This window comes from Dromiciops gliroides, chromosome 3 (assembly GCF_019393635.1).
Source record: "Dromiciops gliroides isolate mDroGli1 chromosome 3, mDroGli1.pri, whole genome shotgun sequence".
NCBI classification, from domain to species: domain Eukaryota; kingdom Metazoa; phylum Chordata; class Mammalia; order Microbiotheria; family Microbiotheriidae; genus Dromiciops; species Dromiciops gliroides.
In genome coordinates this window covers 249768589-249793723 of record NC_057863.1, presented here as the reverse complement: position 1 = coordinate 249793723, position 25135 = coordinate 249768589, and the positions used below count along the sequence as shown (strand labels likewise).

General features: G+C 40.5%; 1 protein-coding gene across 1 annotated transcript in view; it reads left to right on the top strand.

The window, feature by feature from the left end:
* VWA3B (von Willebrand factor A domain containing 3B) overlaps positions 1–25135 on the top strand; it is a 211740-nt gene that overhangs the window by 82098 nt on the left and 104507 nt on the right. The window contains exons 10-11 of the mRNA XM_043997092.1: positions 16978–17159; positions 22383–22537. Coding sequence (XP_043853027.1) covers positions 16978–17159; positions 22383–22537 — 337 coding nt within the window. The remainder of the gene's footprint in view (positions 1–16977; positions 17160–22382; positions 22538–25135) is intronic.

The window sequence follows — 25135 nt, the reverse complement described above, 5'->3', positions numbered from 1 at the left end:
AGCAGAGTCAGTCTCTCTCTCTGTCTCTTTCTGTCTTTCTGTCTGTCTGTCTCTGTCTCTCTGCTCTCTCTAGTCTCTCTCTCTTTCTCTGTCTCTCTCTGTGTGTCTCTGGCTTCTTTCCCCTCTCTCATTCTCCTCCCCCCTCTCTGTCTGTCTGTCTGTCTCTCTCTCTCACTATATAATCTTAGTTTTAGAGTTGCAAGGGGCCTTACAGGCAATTGAGTCCAACCCCACCTCCATTTTCTAGATAAGAAAAGGCACAGACATATCTGAGATGTGATTTGAATTCAGGTGTTCTTGAGTCTGAGTCCAGTCTTCTATCCAGTTGTGATAGGGGTACTTAACCAGGAGTCCATGGATATATTTCAAAGGGTCTGTCATCTTGGATGAGGAAGAGACAGCATTTTTATTTTCAGTAGCTTCTAATTGAAATTTACCATTTACTTTAATTATAAATATAAGCAACACACTATAATTCTGAGGAGTCCATAGGCTTCATCTGACTGCCAGAAGAGTCCATGCAACACAAAAATGGTTAACAACCCTGACCTTCTACCATGTTTTGATAGGAGAATATCCAAATTAGGTTCAGGAGAATCAATACAGTAGAAGGCAAAAGAGTCGGAGGGATACAAGGAAGAAGACCTTTGAGTGGTTGGAACCATATGCTTCCATGTTCAGAGATTGGATCTGGATGTAGTAAAGAAGACTCAGCAGTTATGTTTTTTTGTTTGTTTGTTTGTTTGTTTTTGTGGGGCAATGAGGGTTAAGTGACTTGCCCAGGGTCACACAGCTAGTAAGTGTCAGGTGTCTGAGGCCGGATTGGAACTCAGGTCCTCCTGAATCCAGGGCCAGTGCTTTATCCACTGAGCCACCTAGCTACCCCAGCAGTTATGTTTTATGAAAGGGTCAGGGGAATTCACAGATCCCTCTGAGAGTGAGGGAATGTGTTATTGTCCACTAGAAAAGGAGAGATGTCATAGTGGCCAGCAACTTCCTTTAGAGGAGAATGGGAAATGTGTTGTCTTCCTGAGGCATGTATTCAGAATGTGACCAAATACTTCTCCCAAACCTGAAGGTTGATCCTCCTTCCGGTGATTTGTGTGGGAACCAATGATACTGCTAGATAGAAAGTCTAGAAATTTTGAAGACCCAAGGAGGAAAGCAAGGGGTTTAAGGCCACAAATAGTGTTATTATCACTGTAGCCAATTGAAGGTTGGAGTTTTAGGAGGGAAAGTAGTAGATGAGAAATTAACAGCTAGCTAAAAAAAGATTGAATCCGAGAATAGACGTTTGATTTGGCAGTTCAGTCATTTTTTTCAGTTCCTGTCTGACTTTTTGTGACCCCATTCAGGGTTTTCATGGCAGAGATCCTGGAATGGTTTGCCATTTCCTTCTCCAGAGCATTTTACAGATGAGGAAACTGAGGCAAACAAAGTGAAGTGACTTGCTCAGGATCACACACAGTGAGTGTCTGAGGCCAGATTTGAACTCAGGAAGATGTATCTTCCTGATTCTAGGCCCAGCATTCTATCCACAGCACCACCTAGCTGCCTTTGATTAGGCAGTCAGGGCTCTAGATGGGCTCTTGGTCAGGGACAGTCATGTTATAGCTTTTTTTTTTTTAATTTATTTATTTAGGATTTTCTCCAAGTTACATGTAAAAACAAATTTTCACATTGATTTTTTAAAACTTTGTGTTCCAAATTCTCTTTCTCCCTCCCTCCCCATTCCTCCTTAAGAACTCAAGCAATTCCATATAAGTTATACATGGAGTCACATTATAACTAAAAAGAATATATTTGTCTGGAGACTGGATGATCAATGACCAATCAAGAAACATTTATCAAGCACCTACTTAAAGACCTTGATCTAGGACCTTATCATCTCAAAACTGGATCATTGCAGTTGCCTTCTAATTGATCTCCCTGCCTCAAGCCTGTCTCCATTCCAGCCGTCCTCCACCCAGCTGTCAGATTGATCTTCCTAAAGCACAAGTCTGATTCTGTTAACGTTCCCCCCCCCCCCCGCCCCCCAACCATTCAGTAAACTCCAATAGCTCCCTGTTGCCTCCAGGATCAAATGTAAAATCCTCTGTTTGGCATTAAAAGCCATTAATAGGGGGCAGCTAGGTGGTGCAGTGAATGGAGCATGGGCCCTGGATTCAGGAGGACCTGAGTTCAAATCCAGCCTCAGACACCCGACACATACTAGCTGTGTGACCCTGGCCAAGTCACTTAACTCTCATTGCCCTGGGGGGGAAAAGCCATTTATAAACTGGGCCCCTCCTACCTTTCTGGTCTTCTAACACCTTATTTTCCACCATGTTCTCTGCAATCTGGTGACCTCCTTATTCATCACAAAAGACATTCCATCTTCCACCCCCTGGCCATTTCCACTGGCTGTCCTCCATGCCTGTTGTTCTCTCCCTCCTCATCTCTGTCTCCTAGCCCCCCTGACTTCCTTGAAGTCTTAGCTAAAACCCCACCTTTCCTTTTTCTTTTTTTCAGGGCAATGAGGGTTAAATGACTTGCCCAGGATCACACAGCTAGTGTCAAGTGTCTGAGGCTGGATTTGAATTCAGGTCCTCCTGAATCCAGGGTCAGTGCTCTATCCACTGCGCCACCTAGCTGCCCCCCAAATCCCACCTTTCTTGATCTCCCCTAATGCTAGTGCCCTCCCTCTGTTGATGATCTCCAATTTATCCTGTATATGTAGTTTGTTTGCATTTCTTCTTCTCCATTAGAATTGAAGGTCCTTGAAAGAATGGACTGTTTTTTGGTTTGGGGGGTTTTTGCTTTTATTTTTATCCTATGGCTTAGCACCATGTGGCACAGAGTAGATGCTTAATAAATGTTTACTCACTGACTGACCTACCAGCAGGACTTTAAACTGGACAAGGAGGAGGAAAAGAATTGCCCAGAGATAAGTGGTTAGTTAAATCATTGAGATCTGCAGGTTTCACAAAGGACAAATTATAGTAGAAATACTAGTATAGTATATAGTATAGTATTTAGAGGAGACCATGATTGCAAAGAGAAACAGAAATAGGACTTGTCATCTCAGATGGCTTTTCATAAATTGGGGGAGGGGAGGGAGAGTTTAACAACACAAACTAGATGTCTTAACTTGAGGGCTAAATATGTATCACAGGTGTTATTGAGTCTTAGTGTGAGTAATGACTAGAATGGAAGGGTTTTCTTCTGAAGGAAAGATCAGCTAGCATAGGTAGTGGGGTAGCAACTATAGATCAAGAAGATAGATGTGGAAATCCATGAAACAGAGGAGAGAAAGCATTTGGGTGAGTATCAAAGGTGGAACTCGATGAGGAGCATGTTACAGGCTTCTTGGTTACTTGGAGGAACTCAATCATATCCATATCCACATCCATATCCATATCCATATCCATATCCATATCCATATCCATATCCATATCCATATCCATATCCATATCCATATCCATATCCATATCCATATCCATATCCATATCCATATCCATATCCATATCCATATCCACATCCATCTATATCTATATCTATCTATATCTATATCTATATCTATATCTATATCTATATATCTATATCTATATCTATATCTATATCTATATCTATCTATACCTATATCCATATCCATATCCATATCCATATCCATATCCATATCCATATCCATATCCATATCTATATCCATATCCATATCCATATCTATATCCATATCCATATCCATATCTATGTCTATATCCATATCTATATCTATATCCATATCCATATCCATATCCATATCCATATCCATATCCATATCCATATCCATATCCATCTCTATATCCATATCCATATCTATGTCTATGTCTATATCCATATCTATATCCATATCCATATCTATATCTATGTCTATATCCATATCCATATCTATATCCATATCTATATCTATGTCTATATCCATATCTATATCTATATCTATATCCACATCCACATCCACATCCACATCCACATCCATATCCATATCCATATCCATATCCATATCCATATCCATATCCATATCTATATCTATATCCATATCCATATCTATGTCTATGTCTATATCTATATCTATATCCATATCCATATCTATGTCTATGTCTATATCCATATCTATATCCATATCCATATCTATATCTATGTCTATATCCATATCTATATCTATATCCATATCCATATCTATATCTATATCCATGTCTATATCCATATCTATATCTATATCTATATCCACATCCACATCCATATCCATATCCATATCCATATCCATATCCATATCCATATCCATATCCATATCCATATCTATATCTATATCCATATCTATATCTATGTCTATATCCATATCTATATCTATATCCACATCCACATCCATATCCATATCCATATCTATATCTATATCCATATCCATATCCATATCTATATCTATGTCTATATCCATATCTATATCTATATCCATATCTATATCTATATCTATATCCACATCCACATCCACATCCATGTCCATGTCCATGTCCATGTCCATGTCCATGTCCATGTCCATGTCCATGTCCATGTCCATGTCCATGTCTATGTCTATGTCTATGTCTATATCCATATCTATGTCTATATCCATATCTATGTCTATATCTATATCTGTATCTCCATCTCCATCTCCATCTCCATCTCCATCTCCACCTCCACCTCCACCTCCACCTCCACCTCCACCTCCACCTCCACCTCCACCTCCACCTCCACCTCCACCTCCACCTCCACCTCCACCTCCACCTCCACCTCCACCTCCACCTCCACCTCCACCTCCACCTCCACCTCCACCTCCACCTCCACCTCCACCTCCATCTCCATCTCCATCTCCATCTCCATCTCCATCTCCATCTCCATCTCCATCTCCATCTCCATCTCCATCTCCATCTCCATCTCCATCTCCATCTCCATCTCCATCTCCATCTCCATCTCCATCTCCATCTCTATCTCTATATCCATCTCCATCTCTATCTCTATATCCATCTCTATCTCCATCTCTATCTCCATCTCTATCTCCATCTCCATCTCCATCTCCATCTCCATCTCCATCTCCATCTCCATCTCCATCTCCATCTCCATCTCCACCTCTATCTCTATCTCTATCTCTATATCCATTTCCATCTCCATCTCCATCTCCATCTCCATCTCTATCTCTATCCATATCCATATCCATATCCATCTATATCTATATCATCCATATCCATACCTATACCTATACCTATACCTATACATACATCTACATCTACATCTATATCTATATATATCTCCTTATACATATCCCAAAGTGTTGTTGTGGTGGGGGATCCAAGTAGTTGACGTCTGACAGGCCTCTCTCTGCCAAAAAGCATAGCTACCAATACACACTTGACTGTCCTTGGTGATAATTTCATTTTTCAGAAGTGAAGCATGACACTGATATTCTGAACCTGCCTCAATAAAAGGAGGAAATAGTCGATGAAGAGGAAATGAGGAAAACCTTGGGAAGCAGTCACCGTGACCCTTAGATTTCATGAAAGATAATGAGACTGACTTGTACTCTAGACTTCACAGAGACAAATTTAAGAATGTAGAAGAAAGCTTGGTAGGCTTTTACTCCCTGACCAAGAAGCTGATTGGTAAAGTTGACAGGGACCCAAGAGTCCAAAAATTAAAGAGGAGGAGTGATAGAGATCTTGCTCAATGTGGCCTCTCTATTGGAGGAGGCTGGCTAACACACCTTCCTCCTCCTTCCCTGAAGACCATGGTACCCAAAGTTCTATTGATCTCCCCTGGCTATAACCTTCCCTTCCTGTCAACACTCTACATGTTTGTGACCTAGGCATTTCATCCTATGCCTTGTGTCTCCCTAGGTAGGATTCCCATAGCCCATAGCTATAAAACATACTTGACTCGGGGCAGCTAGGTGGCACAGTGGATAGAGCACCAGCCCTGGATTCAGGAGGACCTGAGTTCAAATCTGGTCTCTGGCACTTGACACTTACTAGCTGTGTGACCCTGGGCAAGTCATTTAACCCCAATTGCCTCACCAAAAAACAAAAACAAAAACAAACATACTTGACTCAAGAGGGATGGGAGGTACCTTTAACAGAGAGTTGATGAACTTGAATTGCAGAATAAGATAAACATTTTCTGAGATTACAAATGTTTAGGGGTTTTTCTTTACTATATTTATTTGTTACCAGTGATGACTTTTATTTGTGGGGAGAGAAGTTAGGAGGGGTAATAGTGGTGTTAAAAAAGTAGTAATAGCGATGTTAAAAAAGTGTGTTAATGAAACATTTTTAAAATACACAGAAAAGAGCAGAAATTTAGAAAGAAAAAAAAGCAGTTTTATTATCCTGTTAAATTTAACATACACTTAAAAAAACCAAACTATATAATGCAAGTTCAGTTTCATATATAACCCTCTCTTGAGGCAGTTTATGACACAGTGGATAGAGCAGTGGGCCTGAATTTAGGAAGGCCTGAGTTCAAGTCCAGCCTTAGACACTAGCTCTGTGACCTTGAACTTAATCTCTGTTTACCTCAGTTTCCTCAGCTATAAAAATGAAGATAATAATCACACCTACCTCCCAGGGTTGGTGTGAGGATCAAATGAAAAATATTGTAAAAGTGCCTGACACATAGTAGGCACAAATACTAGCTTAAATCCAAGGGGCTATGAGACATGTTAGAAAATCAGTTGTAGAAGCAGAGACTCAGGCTATGACATCAGGATCAGACCCCAGGCTACATGATATAGAGAGTGCTGGACAAGATTTCAAAGTATATTAAAAAGCAGTAATCATCAAAACAATCTGGGACTGGCTAAAAAATAGAGTGGTGGATCAATGGAATAAATTAGGTACACAATACACAGTAGTAAATGACCACAGTAATCTAGCCTTTGATAAACCTAAAGATTCAAACAAAAAAAATTTGCACCATCTCTTTTTGTGGTGGCAAAGAATTAGAAATTGAGGGGATGCCCATCAATTGGGGAATGACCAAACAAGTTGTGGTATATGATTATGATGGAATACTATTGTGCTTTAAGAAATAAAGGGAGGGATGGTTTCAGAAAAACCTGAGAAGACTTATATGCATTGGTGCAAACTGAGGTGAGCAGAGCCAGATCATTGTAGAGCAATATTATAATGATGATCAACTGTGAAAGATATAGTTACTCTGATTACTACAATGATCCAAGACAATTCCAAAGGAATCAAAAATTCTATCCAATCTCCAGAGAGAGAACTGATGAACTCTGAGTGCAAATTGAATATAATTTTTCTACTTTATTTTTCTTGCTTTTTTTGCAACATGACTGATGTGAAAATATGTTTTGCATAATTTCACATGTATAATTGATCTCATATTGGTACTTTTTCTTTGCTTTTTCTTTTTTTTGGTGAGGCAATTGGGGTTAAGTGACTTGCCCAGGGTTACACAGCTAGTAAGTGTTAAGTGTCTGAGGTCGAACCTGAACTCAGGTCCTCCTGAATCCAGGGCCGGTGTTCCATCCACCGCACCATCTAGCTGCCCCATATTGGTACTTTTTCAATGGGGAGGGGAGGAGTTAAAATGAAGGTCAGAATTTGAAATTAAAAAAAAAATTTTTTTAAAGAATGTCAAAAAATAAATAATTAAAATAATAGCAAAAGAAAGCAAGAAAAACAAACAAACAAATGAGAGTGCTGGGCAGCTTCCCATTTGTACAGTTCAAATGTTTTCCCTAAGTTCCAGTCTTTTCATGTAGGCTATTTATCTTCCCTGTTCGTTCCCTGAGCTAATAGGCCATTGGCTTGAACACTTGCCTATGTACACCCTTGAGGATGCCAATCCAACAACTGTTTATTAAGTACCATGTATAGGGCTCTATGCTAAGTGCTAAGAATAAAGGGAATAAAACAAAACAGTCTTTGCTCTCAAAGAATTTACATTCTCTTGGGGGTGGGAGGTAAATTATAAATAAGTGAATATGAGATAATTTGAAGGGTGAGTGAGCACTGAGCTGTTGTTTATCCTTTCTTCTTCTTCCTTTTGTGGGGCAATGAGGGTTAAGTGACTTGCCCAAGATCGCACAGCTAGTGTCAAGTGTCTGGGGCCGGATTTGAACTCAGGTCCTCTTGAATCCAGGGCTGGTGCTTTATCCACTGTGCCACCAAGCTGCCAGTATCCTTTCTTCTTGAAGAGAACCAGTGATGTCAGGAGGGTGATATCTTGACTTGTAAGTGAATTGGATTTAAGTAAGGCAGGGCTGTGCAATGTCATCAGCCTCACTCTTTCCTCCAGAGTCATCACAGTCCAGTGGCAAAACATAGGTCAGTATGACTGGTGAAGACCTAGGATGCAGTGGGAGACCCTAGCCTTTTTAAGCTAAGTTTTTTTTTCCAGATCTCAGTTTGTTTGAGGCAACACCCATTCAGTGATTAAAGGCTAGGTAAGAATTGAGGTGAAAGATGGTCTAGTTTGGTAGGGGAATCACGAAAGACTTCCTCTTGGAGGTGGATTATGAGTTGAACCATGGATCATGTGAGAAATTCTGAGAGGTAGGGATAGGGGTGAGTGCATTCCAGGACAATACATGCAAAGATATGAGATGGAATGTTGAGTTCTAGCAATAGCACATGGGTCATAGTACATGAGTGGGGTCTGATGTCAAATAATACTAGAAGGATACATTGTAGCCAGATTCCCACTGGCAGAGCCACCCCAAACCCACCTTAGAAGCTCCTGGTACAAAATACCTTAAGATTACAGAGTAGGTAGGCAAGAGTATTATGAACTAGGTCAAGCTTAGCTGAATGAGAGTAGACATGGAAGAAAACCTTTAGCAGTTTATCAAGTAGAAATAAGAAAGCAATTGAATCAGGATTAGCTTTGAGTTAGCATCTTAATAAATCACTTACAGTATTATCCCAGGATTTGTAAGTGAGAGGGTGAGAATTCATATAAGGTTCATAATTACTAGAGCTGCAGGGAAATGTGAATGGGCTTACCCTACTAAATAACTTTAAATGTACAGAGTTTTCCTTGTTATATTAAATATGCCTTTCAGCCATTAATTGGTGTTTATCCCTACTGAGTAAATTTGTCATTTATTCTTGTTTTACCTAGCTAGCACTCTGGCTCTTTACATGCTAAATGCTTTATACTTCCTTCCGTTTAAGTACTTTGGAATCATTCTGTTCATCATAGTATCATTTTGGGTGATCCATGTAACCTCTATTTCCCTCTGGTTTTTTTGTTTGTTTGTTTGTTTTGCTGGGCAATGAGGGTTAAGTGACTTGCCCAGGGTCACACAGCTAGTAAGTGATAAGTGTTTGAGGCTGCATTTGAACTCAGGCCCTCCTGAATCCAGGGCCAGTGCTTTATCCATTGTGCCACCTAGCTGCCCCCCCCTTCTGTTTTTCTACATAGTTATGTTATGCCATGTGGTATAATGAAGCAGTGTCAAATTAAAATAAAAACAGGTCCCTACTGGGAGCATATTGACTTAAATAATCACAAAATAACATTATCTATGTCACATTGTATTTTTATTTATATGACTAAACATTTTCTGGTTATGTTTTAATGTGGTTTGTGGCCTGTCTGGGTCAAGAGTTTGATAGTTCTGGTGTAAAGGGCCTCATTGCCCAGAAGAGCTGGGTTCAAGTCCTTTCTCTGACAAGTACTAGCTGTGTGACCTTGGACAAGTTACTTAACTTCTCATCGCACAGGGAATTCTCTAAGGCTCTAAATTACAGAGAATGTAGTAACAACCTGCATTGGTAGAGGAAGTTCCTCACCAGGAACTACTTACATCAGATGATAACACAGGTCCAGTCCCTATCTGAAATGTTAAGAACTTGAAACTCAAGAGGACACTTAGCCTTAGGTATAATCATACCCCCTTTTCCTGTACCCAACCCTTTGGTGTTGGTAGTGATTCAACCTCATGCCTCTTTGTTAGTCTGATCATCATGTTTTTGTCAAGTTGTCTTGTAGTTGGAAAGGCATGTGCTTTTAGAAGGAGGCAATCTACACTGAGAGCAAACATCTCTGATGTGGGTGACATGGTGGCTATGAGAACAATCAACTGGAAATTCCATTTCCCTAGTAAGGGCCACTAAATTATTATTATTTTTTTAAGTGAGGCAATTGGGGTTAAGTGACTTGCCCAGGGTCACACAGCTAGTAAGTGTTAAGTGTCTGAGGCTGGATTTGAATTCAGGTATTCCTGACTCCAGGGCTGGTGCTCTATCCACTGTGCTACCTAGCTGCCCCGGGCCACTAAATTATTAATGGGGAAAGAGTCAGTAAGGGAAATAGTTGAAGGATTTCTCAATGGACAAAAAAAAAACCCTTTAAACATATGAAGACTCAGATGCTAGTTGGCAGACTTCTTCAATGCATCTATGATCTCATCATGGTGGGTATATGTAACCCATCTATTTCTTGTTCAGGTCTTTCTGCAATTTCACCCCAAGGCATCCCCCATCAAGGGCATGCTGGGGACCTTCCTCACTTACTTTTGATGTCCTGAGGCTGCCAGAAGAGCACATGGGCTTTCCGGTGGTCATTCTTGTTCTTCCACATGACTAGTCCATCACTTTACACTCTTGCATATCCATCACACTGCTTCTTACTAATTCCTTGTTTATTCTATGTTACAGACTTTTCACACTTTTCATGCAACTCATCATTTTTAATTTATAGGAGATGGGGTTCCTACATGGCTTATAGCCAAACTGCTCTGGCAGAATATTTAAATTAAAAAGGTTGGAAATGTTGTACAGGGATAGGGAACAGGATTTTGATGTAGGAAGACATTTACTAGTTGTGTAACTCTGGAGTAGGTGCCTTCACCTCTCTGAGCCTCAGTTTCCTTGTATGCAAAAGGAAGCTAATAAGAGCACTGATCTCACAAGGTTGTTTGGGGGAATCAAATGAGAGAAAGGATGTTAAAACACTTTGAAGCAATTATGAGCTGTTATTTCTGGGAGAAGTTTGGGGGAAACCACCGAAAGTTTTCAAGAAGAAACATATAAACATTGCTGTAAGTTTCCCCTTCTTTTTGCTTTTTCATGATGGGAGAATTTAAGGGAGCCAAAGGGAATATGACATGTACTTTTCAGTTAATGAGGAAGGCTAGAAAGGCCACCTACGTTGTCCCTCTTGTTAGATCAAATTGCTTAAGTTGTATAATGACCATTTGTGACTAGGATGGAGAGAAGCCGACTGGCCACTGAGTCAAGTGTCTGGAAATAGGATTTTTTTTGGGGGGGGGGGCAGGGCAATGAGGGTTAAGTGACTTGCTCAGGGTCACACAGCTAGTAGGTGTCAAGTGTCTGAGGTCACATTTGAACTCAGGTCCTCCTGAATCCAGGGCAAGTGCTTTATCTATGGTGCCACCTAGCTGCCCCTAGAAGGACTTTTGATGGCTGGAGTCCCACATAAGCCTCTAGAAGGTACATCTCCAAGAAAGATTCAGGTGAAGTTACTGTTCTATTTGAGCCTAGTTTGGAGTAGAAGGGGGAGGAAAGAGAAGGGCTGGTTGGATTACATCTATTAAAGGAATGGTTAAGGTTTAGTGATAAAGGCATCATTTTGTGTTTATACTTCTAAGACTTGTTCTCACTCTGTAGCCTATTTACATGAAGTGATTGTTCTGCACAAAACTGTTGATGGTAGGGAGTTCTACTATTATTTCAAACAAATAAAATATCAAATGGGAAAATATACTCATCTCTAAACACCACCATCCCCACCCCACCTCCATATCACAAAATTATAGCTCAGAGGTCACTGTCCAGCTGATCCACTTTACTGATTGTCAGTAAAGTATATGAGATGAAAAAAATGCAGATGTGGCCTTAATAAGTCTAAGTGTATGTTACCATGGTGATGAGCATTCTTCCTTTAGGACTCTTATCTGGCCCAGCATTACCCAGTGCTAAGAACCTTTTATAATTATCTTTCTACCTGTGCCCCCTTTCAAATGTATGCATCTTCTGTCCTCTTTTTATCAGTATTCTTTTCTGTTGTATGACAGCAGAGGGCAATGTCTTAATCTGATAGGGGATTTTCTCTTTATATGCTAATTAACTAGTGCCTTGCCCCATTCAGCAAGATTATAATTATATTTGGGCATTAGGGAACATGACCCCAACCCCCATCCCTTCTCTGTCTCTCTCTCTCTGTCTCTGTCTCTGCCTTTCTCTCTCTGTGTCTCTCTCTGTGTCTCTCTGTGTCTTTCTCTATGTCTCTGTCTCTCACATACACACACACCACATCTACCATTTTGTTTACCTTCTCTGGTTCCTCATGAGTAAAATGTACCAGTAAGTGGCCAGGCTGTCCATGTAACATGATAGTTCATCCCAATGACATTCTAGATTTGTCTTCAGAGGCCCCTTAAAGAATATCAGGTAACATAGCAAGCTGGGAAGGAAGAGGATATTAGGGAGGACATTTGGCATCCTTCAAATCATTCCATGTGCATTGGAGGACTGGTCCACTTAATGGTGGAGCTCAGGTCTTCTTTCTTTCAATTGTGAGGACTGTTCCCTTGATAACATGGCTTTGTTGGAAAATGTGCATCCTGAAATAAGCATTCAGTAAAAGAAAATCATTCAAGAACATAATATGGGGATCGATGAATCCTCTATTGGTCCTAAATTAAACCACCATTCTAAAATGGTGACTTAAAAGGGCAGGGCTTAAATATACCACTGAAAAGGGACCCTTAGGCCTGAGGTCATTCTCACCTGGAGCAGGTAAAATCCAAAAACTAGGCCCGGTCAGCTTCTGGATTATCTGTAGGACACTGAGATCAAAAGCATCAAGATGACCCAGTTTCCAGAGCACAGAATTTAGAACTGGGGCAATCTCCTGGAGGTTAGGAAACCAAAAATGCAGAGATTGTGGGGAAATTGTCACTTTGTTTGACGCAACTTGCTTTGGGTTCTCCCCTCCCCCTCCTCACTAATGTTAACAATTTGCTGACTCAGCCGACTCCAGGCAGCTAACAGGAATATTGGCCACATAAAATCTCTTTGAAAGGGGAAAATTTTTGATGTGTATGTGACATGCACACAAAATGAAAAATAATTACATAAACTTACCATATTAAAAGCATTAACCTATTTGGAGAAAAAAAAACCTGCCATCCCCTCCCCCCGCCAAAAAAGTGGACATTCCATATCTGTAGGGTTGTAGAGATGGTACCCATGTTAGCTTTTGTTCTGTAATTCACACTTTTTGTGTCCCTGGAATCCCCTGATTGCCTCAATCCCAGGAATATTCTATGTGGATTAAATGTAAAAATTGTATTGTATTAAATCCAGACCCATTAGATTCCTTTCCACTGATGAAATAATGAGGGGGGGAGGGAAGAGGTAAGGGAATTAAACATTTATAAAGCACCTACTTTGTGTCAGGCACTGCATTAAGTGCTTTACATATATTATCACATTTGATCCTCACAGCAACCCTGTGAGGAAGGTACTGTTATTCTCATTTTAAAATGGAGGAAACTGAGGTAAACAGAAGTTAAGTGACTTGGCCAAGGTCACACAGCTAGTAAGGGTCTAAGGCCATATTTGATCTCAGGTCTTCCTGACTCCAGGCTCTATACAGAGCTAGTAAAAGAGTCACCTGTGGTATTTTCCAAGTATTTAGCCCAGATGAACTACATTACTGATTACTGAGAAAACCATGGATATGGTAGCTGAGCAAACCAACAGGGTTGAAGGGATAGGGGGGTGGGGGAATGGGTATTCATTTTAAAAATTCTGAATTTAAAAAACACCAAATAAAGCAAAGCATTTCCATATACAGAATAGAACAGAAAAGAGGGTTGTACAAGAAGCTGTGAATCTGTTATTTACCCTTTGCTTTTCCTTTTAAATGTATGATCAATTCAGCATGTAACTTCCTTTTTTTTTTACATTCATTTTGACATTTCTAGTTCCCCATTCTTTCCCTTCCTCCAACTCCTTCCCCACCCATTGAGAAGGCAAGCAATATGATATTCAATATGCATGTGAAGTTCGGCAAAACACATATCCATATTAACCATTCAACATGTAACTTTCTTTCTTTTCTTCCTTCCATCCATTCTTCCTTCCTTTCTTTCTTTCCTTCCTTCCTTCCTTCCTTCATCAGGGCAATGAGGGTTAAGTGACTTGCCCAGGGTCACACAGATAGTAATTATCAAGTGTGTGAGTCTGGATTTGAACTCAGGTCCTCCTGAATCCAGGGTGGGTGCTTTATCCACTGTGCCATCTAGCTGCCCCCAAAAGTATTGCCTTTGGGTTTAAGAAAATCACCTAAAAATACAAAGAGGGGGAAGACATGTTTAGCTAGTTGTTTGAAAAAGATCTGTAAGCTCAGTATGATTCAACAGTGTGATGTGACAGAAAAAAAAGCTAATATAATCTTTTTTTTTTTAAACTTCTTTCTTTTTTTGGCAAGGCAATGAGAGTTAAGTGAATTGCCCAGGGTCACACAGCTAGTAAGTGTCAAGTGTCTGAGGTCAGATTTGAACTCAGGTCCTCCTAAATCCAGGGCTGGTGCTTTATCCACTGTGCTACCTAGCTGACCCTAAAACTAATATAATCTTGATGGCACAGTAGATAGAACACTAGGCCTGGAGTCAGGAAGACCTGAGTTCAAATCCAGACTAAGATACTTACTGGACAAATGTGTGACCCTGTGACTTAACCTCTGTGTGCCTCAATTTCCTTAAGTGTAAATGGGGATGATAACTTCACAGGATTGTTGTGAGGATCAAAAGAAATAATATTTATAAAGCACACAATGCAGTATCTGGCACATTGTTGTTTTTCAGTCATTTTGACTCTTTGTGACCCCATTTGTAGTTTTTTTGGCAAAGATTTCTGGTGTGGCTTGCCCTTGCTCCAGCTCGTTTTACAGATGAAGAAACTGAGGCAAACAGGGTGAAGTGACTTGCCCAGGGTCACACAGCTAGTAAGTTTCTGAGGCTGGATTTGAATTTAGATTTTCCTGACTTCAGGCCTGGCGCTATGTGCACTGCACCTCTTAGCTGTCCCCTTGTACATAGCAGACACTATATAAATGCTTATTCTCTTTCCTTCTTCTTCTCTCCCTCCATTCCCTTGGGCTATATTGAGTTATATAGCTTCTAGGATAAGGAGATGATGGTTCTGTTATACTCTGCCCAGCTTAGGCCACATCTAAAGTATCATATTAAGTTTTGGGTACCCCGATGTAGGAAGGATGTTTGGAAGCTTTTCAGTGTCCAGAGGAGGGTAATAGGGTGGTGGCACACCCTTAGCTCCCTCCATCTGAGGATCAGATAAAGGAACTGTTGATATTCAGTAAGGAGAAGAACAGACCCAGAAATGGGGAAGGGGTGTAACTTAATTGCCTTCAGGTGTTTGAATGACTCTCCTGTGGAAAGGGACTGGTTGAAGTAGGTGGAAGTTACAGGAAGGAAAATTTAAGCTTGAAGAAAAAGCTTCCTAACAGTTAAAGCTGCCCAGAACTTGTAAGGGCTGTGCCAAGAGGCCATTGATTCCCCATTATTCGAGGTCAGATATTGACTAAACTCAATGGCCAATGAACACCTTTAATCTAAAACCCGATCAATGCCAGCTCCCTCTTCCCTAACTCCTCCCCACATGACAGCGGTGAAACAGATGGGCCTTTCTCCATCCTCTTCTTTCCCCCCATTCTTTTTCTTTGTTTATCCATCACTTCCTCCCATTCTCCTCTGCCATTTTATCACAGGCCGGGCAGACATTTTAATATTCAGATTTCTAGCCTCACAGGGTTTAAAGAGGCAGAAGGGGCTATAGAGGTCTCCTAGTTCAAGCTCTTCATTTTACAGATGAAGAACTTGGGGCAACAGAGATATAAAGTGACTTCTCCCAGAGAACAGAGGCATGAGAGATCTGGGATTCTGATGGAGGTCCCCTAACTCCACTTCCAACACTCTTATCTTGTATCTCTAGGTCTGTAGGTTCTTTCTCCCGCCTCCCCCATACCAACCCCAGATCTGTCTTAAGGTGACATCCATGCTCTCTGGGGATTTGTAGCCTCAGGGTGGTGGGTGTTGAATTTTTCCCACCCCTGGACTAATTGAAAATTTTCTACCAGTACTCACAACACAGAATTTAGAAGGGATTTTTGAGGCAGAAGAGGCTGAGAATATAGTTGGGTTAATCTCCTGATCCTCTCCCCTCTCATTTTCCCTACCCTTCTCCTCTCCCTTTCTCCTCCCTCCCTATCATAATGCCCAGGTCATCCCTGTACTCCCTTGTAAAATTTACATACCATAGAGTAGTAGGCAATAGTTGTTCAGCATTTCTGCTTTTCTCTTCTGTTGTATTTTTCCTCCCTGAGATAGTGAGTTCCATGTAAAAACCTGAGCAACTGTAGCTGTCAGCGAGCAGCAGGCCCTGGGTCATCCAGCTAAAAATAGGAAGCGGAGATGAGCCTTAGGACAAAGTGCAAACTGCCTCTTGATGAGGGAGACTTACAAGAGATCGCTTCCTGAACCCCTCTTCCCCTAGCCTTTGTGGTCTCCTACAGACTCTGGAATGCAAAGGAGAGAGGGCAAATCCAAAGACTTTTCCATGGGACCCCTGTCTCAAGGGTTCTTGGGTCAGGGATGTGTGTGCTTAGAATCTGCCTCCTTTATCTTGAAGCAGTGACAGCATTAGGCTCCTGCAGGGTGCTTGAAGGCCACTTGTCCCTGTTTCTTCCTATGCCAGGGAGACCAGAGGGCTTTAAATAGTAGTTGTGGTACTCAGAATTTGATTATAAAACACACATTATTACATACATAAGCCAGGTTGGGGGAGGGTGTGGGGCACAGAAGTATGACCTGTATTTAGGCTAATGGGCCTTAGGAAGGATGCTAAAATAGACAGATGCCATACACACAGAGCTGCGTATGTAATTGGCCAATGAACTGTGCTTCTAAAATAGAACTCTCATCAAAATCATCACTAGAAGACAGGCTGGATTCCAGGAAGTGGCTGCAGAAATACGGCCTGAAAGCCCAAAAACTGACGGCGTTTGATATCCTCGCTAACTGTTCCTTTCGCCACATTGATGGAGTTGTTGACATAAAAGCCAGGCCCGACAACGTGTACCTGCAGACCTGTGCCGTAAGTAGGGTGGAAAAACCGGACGAGGAATCAGAGACTCTTTCCACTCTCCCCTGTTCTGGACAGCCAGTGAGTGGTACCATATGAATGCAATTAATTTTCTAATTCCTACTGGAAGGATCTTAATTAAAATCAGAGTTACAGGGGCAGAATCAAAGTATTTGTGAAGAAAAAGCCCACAGAGAGGCAGGTGCTTGAGGGGTTGGAGGCTGGAAATTGTGGTATTTCCATGGAGATGACCGCTCCTTCTTTGAGAGTGGCAGAGTCGAACATTGCATTTGGGAGTCAGAAGAGGTCACTTCGAGTTTTGACTCTCTGCTACCGTTAGTCTTGTGATCTTGGGCAAATCACGACTTCTCTGGGGCCTCATTTCCTTGTCTATAAAATGAGCAGTTTGAGCCACGATTACAAATCTTTCTTTTCCCTTCCCATTCCTTTCTCAATTTATTATTCTGCATCTCCACCTTAGATTTCTCAAAACCGTTCCCATATGGGAAAACAAAAAATCAAATCAGTGAATAGTTTCTAGTTATAAATGAACTACAAGTGACACTGAAATTAGAAATAAGACTGAAATAGAAACTTCAGAGAATAATAATAATTTTCAGGACAGCAATATATCACAATGTCCTGAAAGGGGCCTCTGCTCTTGCTATTTCTTATTTTTGTTTTGTGGGTTGTCAGGGCCAAGGGGCAGCTAGTTGGCACAGTGGATGGAGCAGGCCTGGAATCTGGAAAACCCGAGTTCAAATCTGGCCTTTAATACTTCCTAGTTGTCTCACCTCGGGCAAGTCATTTAACTTCTCTTAGCCTCAGTTTCCTCATCTGTAAAATGAGCTGGAGAAGGAAATGGCAAACCATTCTAGTGTCTTTGCCAAGAAAATAGCATGATGGGATCATGGAGAGTTGGACACGACTGAAACAATTGAACAACAAAAAAATGGGGATGATAATGGTACCTTTCTCCCTGGGTTATTGTGAGGATAAAATGAGATAATAACAATCATAAAGTGCTTGGCAAAGTGCCTGGCACATAGTAAACTCTCTATAAATGTTAGCTGTTATTATCACTAAGTGGGTCCTCCGAAAGTAAACTCAGTCTCTTTCATGGACCATCCTTGAATTCCTTCCCGAGTGGTAAAACTTATCAGAACAGGGGGCAGCTAGGTGGCACAGTGGATAGAGCACTGGCCCTGGATTCAGGAGGACCTGAGTTCAAATGCAACCTCAGACACTTAACACTTACTAGCTGTGTGACCCTAGGCAAGTCACTTAACCCCAATTGCCTCACCAAAAAACAAAACAAAAAAACTTTTCAGAACTTGGGCCCTGCTGATGCTCATTCAAGAACTTGGGATCAATCCTGCATAAAATGTATCACTAGAGTAGTTCTTTTTTTTTAGGTAGAAAATTTGCCTATCTGAGCTCCTCAGTTACAGCCAGTGAACTCTGAAGAGCAAGATTCTTGTCCCTTCTTGTCACTTTAAAATATATCTTGTACCATCTGTTCAACCGAATGGTTGCCAACACCACAAAACAGGTACCCAGTTGTTACGAGACTAGATTCTCCCAGTGTGTCAAATATTGTCTTGGTAGAGAAGACTTTTGAAATATAGACAAGTTGTACTGCACTGTAGGTATCCTGACGGAGTTAATACAACTTCCAAAAGGAAATTACTCTGTCTCTCTTTTCACCATGCCACAATATCTCACAAAATGTGTTGAGATTAGGGCTTTTTAGTATAATAGTAGGGTTTTTTTTTAGCAGTTTTCATTATTACATAATTTTTTTTCCTTTGGATCAAGGCTATGATTTCATAATCATACATAACTCCCATTAAGGAGACTCCTTTCACCAATTCAGATTAGCACAAATTTCGCAACTGAGAGTCTTAGACATGTAGGGACATTGACAAGGTTGAGTGATTTGTACCCAATCTCACAACCAGTATGTGTCTGAAGTGTGACTTGAATTCAGGTTATCTTGTCTTTGAGGCCAGCTCTCTATACACTCCACCACACTGCTTCTCATTAAAACATTATAATTGCATAACACATACATCTCACAGTAACCCTGGTATTCAGTAGCATGTGTATTATTATCCCCATTGTTGTTGTTTAGTTATTTTTCAGTTGTGTCTGACTCTTCATAACCCTAGTTGTTGGGGGTTTTTTTTTTTGGCAAAGACACTGGAGTGGTTTGGCATTTCCTTCTCCAGTTCATTTTACATATGAGGACACTAAGGCAAACAGGGGTAAGTGACTTGTCCAGGTTAACACAGTTAATAAGTATCTGAGGCCAGATTTGAACTCGAAGATGAGCCTTCCTGACTCTAGGCCAGGCACTCTAGCCACTGGGCAACCTCGCTGCCCCAACACCATTTTACAGAGGAGAAATGTAAGGCTCTCAGAGATGGAATCATTTTCCCCAGATAGTATTGCTAGTAAGTGGTAGAACAGACATATGAGCTTTAGTGAAGTTAAGCTCTGCCCTCCCCCATTCCTTCAACCTATCTTTTTTCAATTATGGAGGGAAAAAGAAGGTAACAACCTTTACTTTTGTATTTGAAGTAACACATAGAAAGCTGTATTCCCCTCTGAAATTATGCAATTGCTGCTCACAGGGATTGGTCTGAAGCAAAATTGTGAAGTAGGTGAAGTTTATTTTCATTTTCCCCAGCTTCCCTTTTACTTTTGGTGGTGGGGGGGGGGAGGCAGTGAGGGTTAAGTGACTTGCCCAGGGTCACACAGCTAGTAAGTGTCAAGTGTCTGAGGCCAGATTGGAACTCAGATCTTCCTGAATCCAGGGCCAGTGCTTTATCCACTGTGCCACTTAGCTGTCCCCTAGATTTGCTTTTTGCCAGTATTCTCTTTTATTGGTCAGATTTTACACTAAGGAAAAGACTTTGCAAACTCATTTACGCTAAAGACCAAATAACTACTACAGCTTGAAAATTTTAAATTAATTATCTTTTAATGAGGTATCAATTTTATTATGAAAAAAGAGCATGCTTTTCTAATTTCAGGTATCACTAAGAGGAAAAAGGAAGGGAATAAGCATTTATAGAACAACTTTTGCATGCCAGCCACTATGCTAAGCACTTTCCAATTTTATCCCATTTGATCCTTACAATTAGCCCTGCTAATAATAGCAAGTGCTATTATTAGCCCCATTTTACAGTTGAGGAAGCTGAGGCAAACAGATGTTAAGGGTCTGAGGCCGGATAAGAACTCAAGTCTTCCTGACTCCAGGCCCAACACTCTCTCTCTACTATGCCACCGAAAAGGTTAAAGAGATACTTGGCGAGAGGGGCGCCCTTTCCAGAGTCCCTGAAATCACACTGTGTATGAGTGGCTACCTATTCGGACCCAATGTCCAAGCCTAAGGAGCATTTCTTCTTTGGGGAATTGAAATGATCCCTTGGCTGACCAGTAAGATACTTTTCTCCTATTTTTACCACCTGGCTCAGCAATGGTTTCCAGGTACAGTTTTGCTTTTTCCCAGCTAATTTGATGGAAAGGGAAGACTTTATATGAACTTTTCCTAGGTGGTCCAGGGGAAGAGGGTATCACATACCATAGGGTCCCATTTGATTTTATAACAGTTGGAGCATGAAGATAGTGCATTTACCATATATTGACATAATTTCTACACTTGAAAAATGTATATTCTTGAATGAATACTTTGAGTCCCATGAATGTGAATTTGATAGGACTTTTGCCTGTACTTATGTGGCAGCTAGGTGGCCCTATGGATAGGGCATTGGTCCTGGAGTCAGGAAAGCCTAAGTTTAAATCTGGCCTTAGACCCTTACTAACACCCCCCCCACACACACACACACATATTTGTGTGTGTATGTGTATAAATATATGTATACATGTATGTGTTTGTATTTGTATAGTGGATCTTACTTTATCTTCACAACAACCTTGAACTGCAGGGTCTGTTATTGCCCTCCATTTTACAGAAGAGGAAACTGAGGTAGACACATTAAGTGATTTGCTCAGGGTCACATAGCTATTAAGGGTCTGAGACTTGATATATATCAATATAAACACACACATATATACATATGTATCATATATAAATACTAGCTATTGTGGTTATTACACTTTTCCAAATATGGAAGAAGTGAACAATGGGAAAGCATTTTGTGTATCTCAGGTATTACCTTCTCTATTGGATCTATCCTTCCCTGACTGTGCTAGCCCCAAATTCACCCTCCATTCTCTGAACTCCTTTAACAATGTCTTACTCACTTGATAACTTGCTACCACAATTTTACCAACTGCCATTCACTCATTCCTATGTATCAATAAAAATAGCTCCAGATTTTGAGTCAGGAGACCCGGTTTCAAATTCTGGAACTGACATTACCCATGTGACAATGTCCAAGTCCTTCAGCATCAACTCCTTCATCTGTGAAATGGAGATAAGGATATTGGCCCTTCCTATCTTATTGAGGTTTCTGGGAAAGCATCCTGTAAATTAAAAAAAAAAACACTGAAAAAAAAATAGAATAATTTCTTCAACAAAGATTTGTTGAGCCCCTAATTGTGCATAAGGCATTCTGATAAGGATTGTGGAGAGTTAAAGAGAAGTCAGCCATTAACTCTTGTTTTAGGAAACATCATCAAATAAGCTGGTTGTTTAATATTTAGTCTACATAGACTTCTTTTCCCCTATTAGGATTGAGCTCTTTGAAAGGGCAAACTGTCTTGCTTTTTCTCTTTTAAATCCAATGTTTAACACAGTGCTTTGCACATTGTGTTTAATATTTTTTCCTTCCTTCCTTCCTTCCTTCCTTCCTTCCTTCCTTCCTTCCTTCCTTCCTTCCTTCCTTCCTTCCTTCCTTCCTTCCTTCCTTCCTTCCTTCCTTCCTTCCTTCCTTCTTTTCTTCCTTCCATTTTTCTTTCCTTCCAATCTCCTTGAGGGTAGGAACTGTTTCTTATACTTTGTCTTACACACAGAACATAGAATAGTGGCTTGCACAAAGACAGACACTGAATACATGCTTATTAAATTAATGGTTAATTCAATGCCTGTAGCCATTTTATAGAGCATGACTAGTCTCAGTGACTATGGAGACAAATTAGGTAATAGAACTCCATATGGTCATGCCACGGATGTCCTGCTGCTTGTAATAGGCTGCTTATAAATTCTTTTAGGTATATGAGATTTTTTTTTGGTGGTGGTGGTGGTGGTTGTTGTTTTCCCCATAGGAGACAAACAAGAAAAATGTCCATGCAAAATACTGTAACAAATTTGTCCACACTCCCTGGAAGGATGGAACTATGGTCCATGTTTATGTCACTGCAGACAAGTGCAAGGCCTATGAAGAGAAGATGAGCAGTGCCTTGGAGCTGATTGAAAAAAGGTTAGTTTTTGTGCATACCCTTTGACCCAGCAACACCAGTACTAGTTCTATATCCCAAAGAGATCATGAAAAAGGGGAAAGGATCTATATGTACAAAAATATTTATATGCTGCTCTTTTGTGGTGGTGAAGAATTAGAAATTGAGGGGATGCCCATCTATTGGGGGAACAGCTAAACAAGTTGTGGTATATGAACGTAATGGAACATTATTATGCATAAGAAATGATGAGCAGGCAGATTTCAGAAAAACCAGAAAAGACTTACATGAATTGATGCTGAGTGAAATGAGCAGAACCAGTAGAACATTGTACACAGTATCAAAAACATTGTGTGATGATCAACTGTGATAGACTTAACTCTTCTCAGAAATACAATGATCCAAAATAATTCCAAAGGATTCATGATGGAAAATGCTCTCCATATCCAGAAAAAAGAACTGTGGAATCTGGATGCACATTGAGCCATACTGTTTCTACTTTTTTTGTTTTTTGAGGTTTCCCCTTTTGTTCTGATTCTTCTTTCACAACATGACTAATGCAGAAATATGTTTAATGTGATTGTACATATATAACATATCAGATTGCTTGCTGTCTTGAGGAGGAAGGGAAGGGAGGGAAGGAGAAAAATTTGGAGCTAGAAATCTTATGAAAAAAATGTTGAAAACTATCTACATGTAACTGGAAAATGATAAAATACTTTTATGATTAAAAAAAGAAAAAAGGTTAGTTTTTTTTTTCTCAGAAGCAAAGAGTTTAGTCCTTTTCTTCATTTAAAACAATGGTTCAGGGGCAGCTAGATGGTGCAGTGGTTAAAGCACCGGCCCTGGATTCAGGAGTACCTGAGTTCAAATCCTGCCTCAGACACTTGACACTAGCTGTGTGACCCTGGGCAAGTCACTTAACCCCCATTGCCTGCAAAAACAAAAACAAAAAACCAAAAAATAAAAAAAATAAAAAAAATGGTTCAACCTTGTGGGCAGGCATGATGAAGCAACAGCCATTGGTGACTGGGTTTGGTGTCTTCACAACTCAGATGATATGCAAATAAAAGAACCCACTGGGTGATGTTTACTAAATGGATGGTGCATTTGCATTTTAGGCCCCTTTTTATTTCATTACTGGGTGATGTTGCCTTTAAAAATGGTAAATGAAATATGGGGTTATTAGATTTGACACACACACTACTGTGTCACAATACATGTTTTTCAAGTGTCTCATATCCTTTGTTCTAATCTTTAAATGACATTATGCAGTATCATCAGAGTCCTTGGGTATTCTATTTCAAAGCACCCACTGAAAGAATAAAATGAAACCACAAAAGACTGACACGTCGTTTGAAATTTTCGTGTTACTTAATTTTAAAAGAAGCATGTGTGACTCCTCACGTCTTTGTCAGATTTTGCTATCCGGAAAGGTTCTTTAGCCTATTTTAACAATATGATAAATTCATCGTTTGTAGGTGATCTATCAGGAGGATTATTTACACGGCCCCTCCTTGACCAGGCTACCGCCCTAGTCAACAAGGACCAGGCTCATTTTAGGTGAACCTCCCTCCCCTGCCACCATTCTTTCAGCAGACCCCCCTAATCCCTTTCAGTGCTCCCATTCCCAAGTTATCAAATGCCTTCCCGTGGTCCTCTTGTATTGAAGGCTGGTAGGAGAGGAAACCCTATTCTTTCAACCTTCCTTACTTCACCTCCTCCACCATCTAAACTTTCATTTCCTGAGTCCTATTCTCCCAGTGCCCAGGTTCCCTTATGGCTGATAACAGATTTACCTGACATACTAATCTCTGCTAATGAGTTACTGGTCCTGCAAGATAAACAGTAACCCCCAGGAGAGTCCTCAAGCTGGTGGGAAGATGCCCTTGAGGGTAGTATAAAGGGAAGAAATCATACCAGGAAATAGTCTCTGGGTCTATTTGTTCCCTTGTTCCCACCCAGCCAAATGTGAGGAGTCTGCCGCCATATCTACTTGGTCTCCAAGACTGTTTATTCTCGGGTTGGCTCCTGTTCCCCAAGATCATGACCTTTATTTTAGGCTTCCTGTCACATGTCTACTGTCTGTCTTTTTTTAGTATCCATGCCAATTCAGAAGTGAGGGACAGAAACTATATTGTTTCCTCCTTTGGAGGATCCTATACTCAGAAATAGTCATTACAGACTAGAAGGGAGATTATGAGAAATTTCATTTCTGATGTTTATGACACTTCTAGAACAAACTTGATGAATTTGGGGGCTGTCTTTGGATTATGATGATACTTGGAGAGGACAATAATATTTTGGAGACCATCTATGAGAGCCATGGACTTCCTAACTATATTATATAAGTTCTTGAGGCCAACTAGATATTTACTTTTTTATTCCCCCAAACTCCCAATACTGTGTTGTGCATATAATAGGTATGTGATAAATATATGCTGATGTTTTTCTATTTCCATTTTAGTTTCTATATTTGAGAGAAGATAATAAATTTTAGATTTGATCTGTGAATGAGAAGTCTTAGGGAATAAGAACTAGACCTTTGATTTCATTGACACAGGGAACTCTCTCAGATGAAGAAACTCTTTCTCTTGGTGGTTTGGGGGAGCCAGCTCCTA